Below are 12,626 nucleotides of genomic sequence, written 5' to 3'. Positions count from 1 at the left end.
AATACAGGTAAGATACGTTACATTATACTACATATGTAATCACATAAACCTAATATTTTACATATGACATGTTACCTTATGTGATAATTACTTTGGAAAGCTGTTACTTATCAAAGAGAATGGGATTTTTTTTTTATTGCATATTATGTAAATGGTCAATAAGCATATTGTAATAGTTCAGGCATTTCTACATGTATAAAAAATGTTTTTAATTTTAGATAAATGAGGATGCAGATCCTTTATGAGATTTTTTTTTTTTTTGTTAAAATGAATAAACCATCTCCAATCTTGAACTTCTTGTCAACGACGCAGATCCTGGAGGCATAGTTGTTGTTTTTTTTTTAAATGCCCCCCGATTCTCGTGCTCTCTTCTGTTTTCTGCATGTGACCCCACAGTGTGACGATAACCACCCCCCCCCCTCTCGGTAATAAGTTCCTGCTTTATTCCAAAGGAGACATGTCGGGGAAAGGATATCATCACACCAGGCGGTATTTTGAAAAAAACGACCATGCCACTGTGATCCTCACGCCAGCGCCAAGCAGGTACTGCATTTTTTTTTTTTTTAAGATTGCTGATGGTACATTTGTTTTAAATACAGCAAAGTATGTATAACTCAGGAGCTTGGTAAAGCTGGGTGGAAAGTTGGATACTTTCTCCATTAACCCCTTAGGTGGAGTTCAAAATGGGCTTAAGGACTGGACCGAATTTCAGGAATATGACATGTGTCACTTTATTTACTAATAACTTCGGGATGCTTTTACCTATCCAGCTGATTCTGAGAATGTTTTCTCGTGCCATATTGTACTTTATATTTCTGGTAAAATGGAGTCGATACTTACAGCCTATCTTTATGAAAAACCCCAAAATAACGTGAAAAATTGCATTTTTCTAACTTTGGAATTCTCTGCTTGTAAGGAAAATAGTTATGCCACATGAATTAGATAAGAAGTAGCATTAGCAACATGTCTACTTTATGGTGGCGGCAATTATTAAACTTGCCTTAAATTTTTTAAGACAACAGAAAGTTTCAAAGTTTAGCAGTATTTTTCCAAATTTTTCAAAGGACCAGTTCACGTTTGAAGTGTATTTGAGGGGACCATATGTTATGAAGCCCCACAAAGCACCCCATTTCAGAAACTGCATCCCCCAAACTGTGCAAAAGCACATCCAGAAAGTGTTTTAACCCTTTAGGTGAGTTACAGAAATAAAATATTAGTGTGTAAGAAAATTGATTTTAATCCAATATCTTTCATAATTAAAAACTTTCCAGAAAAATGCACCCCAATATTTATTTCCCCGTTTGAGCAGTTTATAGAAATACTCCATATGTGGCCCTATTGCGCTGTTTGACGCAACCACAAGCCTCAGATATAAAGGAGTGCCTAGTGAATTTCAACGCCTCCGTTATATTTGGCCATTTTTAACTGTACCACTTCAGGTTGGCAGAGGCTCTCTGGTGCCAAAACATAAAAACACCCCTAAAGGGACACCATTTAGAAAACTACACCCCTCGAGAAATGTAACAATTGGTGCTGTGAGCATTTGGACCCCACAGGTGCTTCACCGATTTTCAGAACAATGTGGCATGAAAAATGAACAATGTCGCGTAAAATGTTGTTATTGCCTTTATTTTTAAATTTTTACAAGGAGACAAAAGAAAAGAAAACACAAAGCGTGTAGTGCAGTTTCTCCTGAGTACAAAAATACCCCACATGTGGACATAAAGTGTCAAGCGGGCGCAGGACGAGTCTCCAAAGGTAAGGAGCGCCAATTGGCATGTGGAAGCTTGATTTGAATGGAATGGATTTAAAGGGCCATGTCGCATTTACAAAGCCCCCATACAGCCAAAACTGTGAAAACCCCCCACAAGTTACCCCATTCTGGAAAATAAACCCATCAAGAAATCTAACAAGAGGTGCAGTGAGCATATGGACCCCACTGATGACGGGCACAAATGATCAACAATGTGATGTGAAACTGAAAGTTAAAATTTTTTCACCTTTACGGCACAAATTTGGCCATCATCAAGGGGTCCATATCCTCACTGCACCCCTTGCTAGATTCCTTGAGGGGTGTAGTTTCCAGAATGGGGTCAATTGTGGGGGGTTTTCACTGTCTTGGCAGCACGAGGGCTCTGTAAATGCAACATGGCGTTCATCATCCATTCTAGCCAAATCCAGCATCCAAAATCCAAATGGCGCTCCTTCTTTTCGGAGGCTTGCACTGCGCCCACATGGTGCTTTATGTCCACATATATGGTATTTAAGGACTAGGGGAAAATTGCTCTACACATTTTGTGTTTTTTTTTTTTTTTATTATTATTCTAACCCCTTGTGAAAATGAAAAATTCAAGGCTAGACCAACTTTGTAGTATAAAAAAATTTTACATTTCATTTTCATGGCACACTGTTCTACATATGTGCCAGTCACCAGGGGGGTCTATATGCTCACTACACCCCTTGTTACATTCCATAATGGGGTCACTTGTGGGGGGTTTCAACTGTCTTGGCAACACAAGGGCCTTATAAATACAACATGGCCCTTGAAAATCCATTCCAGCCAAATCCAGCCCCCCAAAGCCAAATGGCGCTCCTTCCCTTTGGCGGCTCGTCTTGCAGCCGCATGTCGCCTTATGTCTACATGTGGGGTATTTCCGTACTTGGGGGAAATTGCTCTTTATCCCCTTTAAACCCCTTGTGAAAATGAAAAAATCTAGACTAGATCAATCATTTAGTGTAAAAAAAAAAAAATTACACTAAATGTTGGTCTAGTCTTGATTTTTTCCATTTCCACAAGGTGTTAAAAGAGAATATAAATGCAAAATGTGTAGATTAATTACCCCATAGTACGAAAATTCCCCACATGTGGGCATAATGTGCCTTATGGGCACAGGGCAAGCCACCAAAGGGACAGAGCGCCATTTAGAGGCTGGAATGGAGGATGGAGGCCTTGTCGCATTTACAAAGCCCCTGTGCTGCCAGGACAGTAGAAAACCCTCACAAGTGACCCCATTATGGAAACTACACCCCATAAGGAATCTAACAAGGGGGGCAGTGAGCATATGGACCACACTGGTGACGGCACATATGTAGAACATGTGTTGTGACAATGAAAAATACATTTTTTTTTTTTTTCATTTTCACGGCACAAATGTGCCCATCACCAAGAGGTCCATATCCCCGTTGCACCCTTTGTTAGATTCCTTATGGGTGTGGGCAGGTTTCACTGTCCTGGCAGCACAGAGGCTTTGTAAATGTAACATGGCAAACTTCTAATGTGAATGGGGGCCATACCTATTTAGTTGGGGAAAAGGGACAATTTCAATTTATTTGGCGGTATTAGGCCAATTATTAGTTTATAAGGTTGAAAAGGACAGAAGTCCATTAAATTCAACCTGTGTTTACCCAAAGGAAGGCAAAAAACCCTCGTGAGGCAGACGACAGTAGCCTCAGCACAGGGAAAAAATTCCTTCCCGAGTCCAAAATGGCGATCAGAATAATCCCTGGATCAACGGGACCCCTGAAATAGGAATAAGGGACAGCATTTAGAAAATTTAGAACTCCAATGATGCATGTTGTATTTATAAGGCCCTTGTATATGGTGAAATATGGACAAGGAGAGAAAGGAGCGATGCACCTCCCACCCATGGCTGACATTAATGCCTCTCAGCTACAATTAAATACCAACTCCAGGATGTTGGTATATAATTTGATCAAACCATATTGCCTCATGAACCAACGTGCAGGTCCCCTGAGTCCTTACACTAACTCACCACTCAGTCAGCGATCGCTAACCCCGCAAAGCGAGCACAAACAGGGAAGGGAGGCCATAGAATGGCCCTGCAACCCCAATGTCACAGGAACAATACCCAACCGCCCCCCCCCCCCCAAATCCAGCAGGCGCCGCCGGCGGAGAAAGCTGCCACCAAGCAACACAAGTGTGAACATGGTCTAAAACACTCACCATTGCTCCTGCAGGTAGATTGGGAAAAATAGGAGGTACTAGTCATGTGTGCACAAGTGCCTCCTGCTGATTGCGGTCACATGGGTCTTACCAGGAGGAGTGCAAACACTCAGAAAAGAGAGAAACGTAAAATACAGACAAGGAGAGAAAGAAGCGCTGCACCTCACACCCACGGCTAACACCAATGTCTCTTGGCTATATGGTTTGATTAAATTATATACCAACATCCTGGCGTTGGTTTTTAAAATGTAGCCGAGAGCCATTAGTGTTAGCCATGGGTGTGAGGTGCATTGCTCCTTTCTCTTCTTGACTATATGATGAAGTATCTAGCTTCATGGGGGAGGTATCTAGCTACATGGGGAAGGAATCTAGATACATGGGGCAGGTATCTGGCTATGATGAGAGAAGGTATTTGGCTATGATGGGGGGAGGAATCTGGCTGCAGGGGGAAATATTCAGCTCCATGGGACAGATCTGTTAGTAAGAGATATATCCAGCTTCAGAGGACAAATCTGGCTTGAAGAGACATATCTGGCTACAGGGGACTTACCTGGCATCAAGAAACATCTGACTACAAGGGGCATATCTGGCTAAGGGCATATCCGGCTTTAGGGGGCATACATGGCTAGGGGCACATCTGGCTCCATGGGACATATCTGGCCATATCTAACTGAAAGGAGTATATGTGTCTGCAAGGGATGTATTTGGCTGCAGGGAACATGTTTGACTCTAGGGGCGTACCTAGCTGAAAGGGACATATTACCTGTCTGTGCTCCAGCCTACTTCTGTGGCTCTTTGATGGTCGCTCAGCCAGTAAGTGCACTATCCTGTCACAGCCACTGATTGTCTGAGTGGCCATTAGTGACCTGCAAGACTGAGAAGCAGGTGGGAGCACGGGAAGGTAAGCAGGATCTGTTCAAGGCCTGGCAGCTAATTCGTGTAATAGGCAGTGGCTACATTCTCGCAGTGCAGAGCCCTATGGTTCTCTGTGTCCTCACTGCCATGCTGTGTCTGGCATAACTGTTGGGAGGCTCACTTGCTACCTCACTTTTAATGGTTCTCTGTGTCCTCACCGCCATGCTGTGTCTGGCATAATTGTTGGGAGGCTCACTTGCTACCTCACTTTTAATGGTTCTCTGTGTCCTCACCGCCATGCTGTGTCTGGCATAATTGTTGGGAGGCTCACTTGCTACCTCACTTTTAATGGTTCTCTCTGTCCTCACTGCCATGCTGTGTCAGGCCTAATTTTTGGGAGGTTCCACGCCTGCCTTGTCAGGCACTGGCAGGGGTGCAGTTGATACCTCGATGGCCGCCAAAAGACTGTGGGAACCGCTGGAACTGGTGAAGCTGCTGGGACCGGAACCGTTGGAGCTGCTTCTGCAGTTGCTTCTGGAGCCAGAGGAGAGAGAGGTACTGGTTCAGCTGTGCTGGACGTGGAGGCTCTCCTGTCAGAGCGTGAGGGTGGCAGCGGTAGCAAGCGCAGCCCTTCCGGACTCTCGCAGAGGGCTACGGAGGGCCTTTTTTTGGATCTTAAGACCAGGTCCTCCATACCGCTGTAAGGTGGGGGCGGTATTCTGGTCACACCCGCTGCTCACCAACCTCGGGGCCCCAGCATGGGGGTAAACTCTACCTGCTCTCCTAGGAACAGGGAATGCAGAGGCTCTGGCAGATAATGACGCTTCACCAAGGCCCGGTTAACAAAGTACCATTTAGGTTCATTGTTGTCCTCTATGAAGCCATACCCCCGGTCACAGCTGAACTCTTGTACAGTCGCCTAAAGCCGCAAGGGACGAGCGTCCTTCTCAGTGGGCTCACTTAGTCTCTGGCATGCCATGCTGCTGACATCTGAACCACCTCCTTTTCCAGGCGGTCCACGTTCCGCCCACTTCCTGTGTGGAACGGAGGCACTGATTAACCTATCTCCAGCTAGGGTGCCGTCTGCTTCAACAGGTGGCCACTGTGTAGAGGGGAAGTGGTGGGGACTACACAGAGCTGCTGAATAGCAATTTTTACTTAATTCTATGGAAAAAAGGGATTATTAAAAATCTCTTTCTTCCATAGAGTAACCATACAACTGTATGCAAACACAGACAGCCGCAATCACGGCTGCCATGTTTGTTGAATTTTTGAAGCGAACCTGGTGAAAATCGCTTTGCAATGCAAAGCAAATTTATCACCACATTCGCTTCGCTCATTCCTATCTGTCAGACTTCTGGCGGTGCAGGGGTTACAGCACTGCTAGGTCTGTTCAGCTGAACTTGGTACTGTGATCAGAGCTGGTCCAATCAGCTTCTGGACTTAGTCTCTGATCCTGGGTAAATAGCAGCTAGCTGCTCACTTCCCTGCTGGAAGGAGTTGGTGCATCATAGTGGATGGTTGATACATTTGCTGAGACTGCTAGGCCATCTGCTGACTTGAAGACCAGTGTGAAAATCTTGCAGCCTATTAGAGCCTATTGTAATGGTTGAGGATGTAGATCCACTGGGCCATGGCAAGCGATGGGGAAAGTCACAGGGAGAGGAGTCTAGGGGTTTGCTGGTCCTTTAATTTTAGAATTGTCTGGCATTGGATTACTCTCCACATTTGGCAAGCCAAGTCTGTTTAGTGAAGGAGTTGGGACTAAAGCTGATTGCTATACCATGTATCTATAGTAGACACAAAAGTGGTGTAGCATGCCAACAGAGTGATGCCTCGCAAAAAACAAGATGCACAAAACACACTGTGATAATCATACTCACATTGAGTGGTGGTACATAAAGAGGCACAACACCTTAAAGCTCTTGGAAATTAACATAGCGGTCGCAGCTGTCTCCACTTCCTACCCTTATTCATGCAATGGATATAGGAGAAGATTTCTGCTCAAGGAAGAACGAGAAGGACAGCCACTTGGCCAATCACTGGCCGCACCACTGTCCAAACTCATTCAGTTATTGGCTGGGTGAGCTGTCACTGCCAAGTCGAGAGAGATAGCTCCTGAGATGGGACAGTGCAGTGGTCAGTGATTGGCTGTCAGTGATTGTCTGACTGATAACTCCCAAGATAGGACATCACCATGGCAAGTGATTGGCTGGGTGGGCTGTAACTCTTATCACAGATAGGAAGCGGAGGAGGCTGTGATCAGCGGGGATCCTGTAGGAAGACACCATACGTAAGGACAGGTAGGCATGTGCTCTTTTTTGTTTTCTATGTGCATTAGATTGTCCACCCACCATCTTGGACTGGGTTACTTACGAACTTTGCAAAAAGTTTGTAACAGATCTTGGTTCATGAAGTTTGGTTTGTGAATCTCTAACTCCTCCCTATTAAAGCAGAACCACTTGTGCTTGAATTTATGCCACTATACAGTCGGGATTGCATCTGCCTTTGACCACCCCTTCTCCCAAACGTCATGCCCTCCTTTGCTTATGGCTCCAGGGGAGTCTGTACATTTAGTTTTTATCATTCTGTAAAGTTTCTTGTCTTCTTATTCAGGTCCCAGTATCCCGCTGCTCAGACCCATGTCTACCTGGAAGCAGGAAAAAGGCGAGAGAAACAATCTATACCTGCTGCTATGATTGCGTCCCATGTTCAGAAGGAGAGATATCCAATATAACCGGTATATAGTAAACTAGATTAACTTGATGGACATGTGTCTTTTTTCAACCGTATTAACTATGTAACTATGTAACTAAGTATAACCGATATATAGTAGTTTCTTATCAGGAGTGATAAAGCAAATGATGATCAAGGGTTGGTTAAAGACCATAACCCAATACACTGTTGTGCAGGCCCGCTTCTGCCATGAGGCGGAATGAGTATTCCGCCTCAGGCGGCAGATTATGCGGTCCTGCAGGGGGCGGCGGAACGTTCCCCCTGCTGTAATTTTTGTTAAGATCCACCTAACAAAAATGACAGCAGCCGCTCACCTGTCCCGCCGCCCACGCTCATCGCTGTCCCGCCAGGCTCCCGCGACCACGCAACGTCACCCAGCAGCTCTCCTCGCCGCTGTGGTGAGTGCCTGGGGTCAAAGGGGGTTGCGCTGTGGCGATCGGGTCTCCGGGAGGGATCTCCGCAGGTCCGAACGAGGCGATCTACCATTAGGGGTGGCAGCAGCAACGGGAGGGAGCACCCCAGCAGTCCAGTCCAGATGCAGGGAGGTGAGCCCTAGTTGCTTGCGATGTGGTGATCGGGTCTCCAGTGGGGGGTTGTGGGGTTCTGTGTGTTAGGTTTGCTAAGGAGGAGGGGGGGGGTCGGGTGCCAGCGAGGGGGCGTCCGCCTACGGTTTGCCTCAGGCGGCAGAGACCCCAGAATCGGCCCTGCTGTTGAGACATAAGAAGATAAGGTGACCACAAAAACTAAAACCTTTGCTTTGCTGATAATGTATCTAATAATTATCTAAAAAATAAAAGACATTTCAACTGTATTGGAGGCTAGGGCTACTTAATAGGAGAAACAATGAGGTGGAGATAAATTTTTCTATGGGTCCTTCCCATTGCTCATGAATAGGAATCTTTTCTCCACAGTTATACAAGTTCTACCTTAATTCTGTGGCTCTTTAGTCAGTGTCTTTACTGTTGAGCCTAGTATGAAGCTAAGGGCCAAGCCCTTAGAGAAGGAACAACTAGAGTGACACATAGGGAAGTAGTATGAGAGAAGGGATTTTTGTTAGATGGGCTGCATAGGGCTTACCTTCAGAGACTGTAACCAAGGGAGTTGATTGATAGGGTAATTTGTGGACTGCAGTCACCACGACTGTGCTTCAACTGAAAATTCTTCACCTTGGACTTGTGAATAATGTGAACATCAAAATTGTTGCCTCTCTAGATAAAAGAGTAAAAGTACTGTTAGCACAGGGATTTAGCCCAAGTAGACAGATGAGACATGGGCAGTGAGCCCTAAACTGTACCTCCCACTATTCCTGCCTACTTGCCTCAAGACAGCCCTAGACGACTGCGGGCAACCATGGTGCTGGTCCCTGTGCTAAATGAGGAGGAAACACAAAACAAGACAGATGACCAAACAATTTAGCGAAGTCAAAGGTCTCGATCGGTAACAGCGGGAAGCGAGGTACAGGAGGATAAAGTCAGAGAGTCAAAGGGTCAAGCAAGAGATCATAAAAGGTAGCAGACAAGGGAAGTCGAGGGTTAAAGCCAAAGGTCGGATACACAGATTGGGATTAGAGATATGCTTGCAGAGTCAGAACTGAACAAATAGCCAGCAGGGAACATGGGAAACTATGGCAGTATATATAAGCAACCAGAAGCCCGATTCAGAGATTATTGGACTGGAGTTTTGATTAACACAGAACCCTACTGTGCAAGTAAACCCTGACTGGCAGAGGCACCGGCCAGTCAAGAGGAACACAAGACAGTTCAGCTGCAATGAACCTGTCTAGCAGCACTCTGTCAGTAGCAGAGTTTAGTCCTTTATGCCTGAAGCCTAATAGTCAAAGCTTGTGGTAATAAACAACCAAAGAAAGATCCCTGTTCAGACAAGGTTCAGGAATTCAGCACTTTCTCCACCACACAGCCAGAGGAGCGCAAAGCCACAGTCATGACAGTTAAACTTTGAATAAACTACCTGTGTGTACAGATGTGTTAGCTTATTGTGCAGATCATTTTGCTGAGTAGTTGGGGTCCTATTCCACAGGCCGATGGGGGCCCGATCAATAATGTAAACAAGCACTGATCTGCTAGATCGGCGCTCGTTTACTAGGCCTATTCCACAGCTCAATAATCGTTTAACGAGGTGCTATAGGGATATCGGTAAAGATATACCTGCAGTCCTTGTTTAAACATCATATATTACCTACACATTGCTTCCTCCCAATACCGCGCGCAGCAGCAGCTTCGATGCGGCCTGTCTGTGCTGACAGACCACTCAGCCAATGACTGCCCACGGCGGTCCTGGCCAGTGATGGCCTTAGCGGCCTGTCAGCTAAGACAGGCCGCACCGAAGCTGCTTCTGCGTGCGGTACCAAGAGGAAGAAGGAGCGCAGGAGAACACTGCAACATGCTTAGGTAATGTATGGTACTTGTAAGATCATCGGTCGCCCGCCGTGCATCGATATTCCACGCAGTGATGCGTGGTCGGTGTCCGATGATCTTAGGTTTGAACCTAAATAAACGATCGGCCGATGACACGATCATCGGCTGATTGTTGTCTCTATTCCACGGAACGATAATCCTCCGAATCGGCCCGATTCGCGCTACGTGGAATAGGCCCTTACTCTGAGGTACACTAACCTTCCCAACAGTTTAGCCCCTACAGAGGCTCAGTCCTATTACACCCTATTGACAGATTTTCTGGAATTAAGGCAGAAAGAAACTACTGAAATCCCATTTACATCCAAACAGCGGTATAACACAACCATTATTTACCTACCAACTCTTATCCCATCGTCTTACATAAAATGGCTACATTAATAGATATAGTAATAGTATGCATGTTCTATCATTTATTATTACATCCAGCATTATTCAGAATATGTTATAAAATCTTCCTACAGATTCTGAAACCTGCAATAAATGTCCAAGTGATGAATGGCCGAATGAGAAGAGAGACGGATGTCTGCCCAAAGTCCTGGATTTCATCTCTTACCACAATGACGCAATGGCTTCTGTATTCTCCTGTGTCTCGCTCTTCGGATGTCTTGTGACCGGCTCCATATTGGGAATATTTATCTCCTACCGGGACACTCCTATTGTTAGAGCTAATAACCAGAACCTGAGTTATCTCCTCCTGGTCTCCATCATCCTCAGCTTCCTCTCCGTCTTCTTGTTTCTTGGTTGTCCCAGTGATGTCACTTGTAGATTACGGGAAACCAGTTTTGGAGTCTTCTTCTCAGTTGCCGTCTCTTCACTTCTCGCCAAGACTGTGATGGTTTGTGTTGCTTTTAAGTCCACCAAGCCTGGAAGCCCCTGGAGGAAATGGCTGAGTGTGAAGCTGCCCTATACCATAGTGTTGTTGTGTTCATCCATTCAGGTTATAATCTGTGTTATCTGGTTGTCTATCTCTCCTCCATTCCAGGACCTGGACACTCAGTCTTATCCTGGGAAGATCATCATTCAGTGTAATGCAGGGTCAGATATCTGGTTCTACTGCATGTTGGGGTATCTGGGGTTCCTGGCAGCGGTGAGCTTTGTTCTGGCTTTCATGGTGAGGACATTACCGGACACTTTCAATGAGGCCAAGTACATCACCTTCAGCATGCTGGTGTTCTGCAGTGTCTGGATCGCCATGATCCCGGCTTATCTGAGCACCACAGGGAAATCCATGGTGGCTGTGGAGGTCTTTGCAGTGATGGCGTCCAGTGCTGGACTGTTAGGATGTGTGTTTCTCCCCAAATGTTTTATCATTTTATTTAGATCTGAAATGAATAGAAAAACCGACCTGCTGGGGAAAAGGGGAAATTAATTGGGAATTATTAACCTTCCTGTTAGTGATGTCTTAACACATAACACATACATTACCATAACCCCTGGCAACGATTATGACAGTTTAAAAAAAAAAAAACTTTGTAGCAAATACTCAAACCACACACACATTTAATGACTGAACCTTCTGGCTTAATATAAAATTCATCATGTTAATAAAAGTAAATTATTTTAATGTCTCCGGGATCAAAATTATTATCAAAAGATCCTCCACATATATAGCCATCTTGTGCTCCCAAGACCTATGATTAATATTTCCCCTTCTTCCTTCCATGTGGCATGTTGAAAGGGACAGAGAAATAGTGGTCAATGAGAAGAAAATGGTGTCAAAGAGGACGGGAATCTGATTCTTTCTAGAAGGAATTTTCTATAAGGGGTATATCAACTCAAAGGTCTTCTTCTCACCAGTGCTCAGAAGGATCAGTAGGATGTTATTTCTCCAAAAGTGATGATAGATGTGAAGTCCTCACTTCCTCCATACGTTACAAAGCCAACTCGATCAGGAGACCTAATAATTGGTCATATGTGTTTTAATATCTCAGTTAGTATTGTGGCTCCTCAATTTAAGTCATATTAAAGTAAAGTTATAGGCGCATTATCCTCTTTGGAAATCAAATAAATCTTTGTGTGGGAAATATCTGAAATAAGAGAATGAATTTGTAAGGTGTTATTACAAATAGATAAAGGCAAAAGAAGAGTATATTTTAATGGCGGAGTGCTAGAATAAGAAATAAGAAAATTTTAAATGGCTTCTGGTTAGGGCCGAGTGAAATAAATCCAGCGAAGCTGGAATCACAACAAAGTTTGCAAAAATTTGCTTAGTTAATAAAGCAAATTTTTGCATTTATTTCAAAGGGAGGCAGTTGGGAAAGTTTGAGATTTGCCCAGACAACCACTTTAAAAGGATATTCCCATTTGGGCTCATTCTCTAAAGTACAGCCAACTGCTTCCGAGTGGTGAACTTGGGATGGGTGGGGGTGTCGGCAGTAAGACCCCTAGTGATCAACCTGATAACAAAAAGAAATGAGAATACTCCTCTATGACCCTTCACCTTGCATGAAGCAAATGTAATAGACAACATAGTCATAAAAAATTAGAGAAAGGAAAGAGTACAATATACTACAATGCGTACCTAATGTCCAACAAAGAAGATGTCTTAAGAAAGGTAAACCAGGAGTATAAAAACAGATGCATAACATACATTAAGAATGATACGTGATAACTTAGTCCAAAGGAAGTTAAAACAG

The 12,626-nt window shown here is 44.6% G+C and overlaps 1 protein-coding gene across 1 annotated transcript; it reads left to right on the top strand.

Annotated features, from left to right (window-relative positions):
* Positions 1-5,269: 5,269 nt before the first annotated feature.
* LOC138796416 (vomeronasal type-2 receptor 26-like) lies at positions 5,270-11,359 on the top strand. The gene is made up of 3 exons (XM_069976013.1): positions 5,270-5,374; positions 7,436-7,559; positions 10,452-11,359. Exons 1-3 carry the CDS (start codon positions 5,270-5,272, stop codon positions 11,357-11,359), a joined length of 1,137 nt encoding a protein of 378 aa, XP_069832114.1.
* The last annotated feature ends 1,267 nt before the right edge of the window (positions 11,360-12,626 follow it).

This window comes from Dendropsophus ebraccatus, chromosome 7 (assembly GCF_027789765.1).
Source record: "Dendropsophus ebraccatus isolate aDenEbr1 chromosome 7, aDenEbr1.pat, whole genome shotgun sequence".
NCBI lineage: Eukaryota > Metazoa > Chordata > Amphibia > Anura > Hylidae > Dendropsophus > Dendropsophus ebraccatus.
The sequence above is the reverse complement of the archived record's forward strand: the minus strand, read 5'-3'. Positions and strand labels throughout refer to the sequence as shown.

Bases quoted from the DNA above. Each gene is read 5' to 3' on its own strand.
- LOC138796416 (XM_069976013.1), top strand. From the start codon at position 5,270: ATGGCCGCCAAAAGACTGTGGGAACCGCTGGAACTGGTGAAGCTGCTG. The intron at 5,375-7,435 runs GTACTGGTTCAG...CTTCTTATTCAG, and splicing joins TGGAGCCAGAGGAGAGAGAG to GTCCCAGTATCCCGCTGCTC. The intron at 7,560-10,451 runs GTATATAGTAAA...ATCTTCCTACAG, and splicing joins AGAGATATCCAATATAACCG to ATTCTGAAACCTGCAATAAA.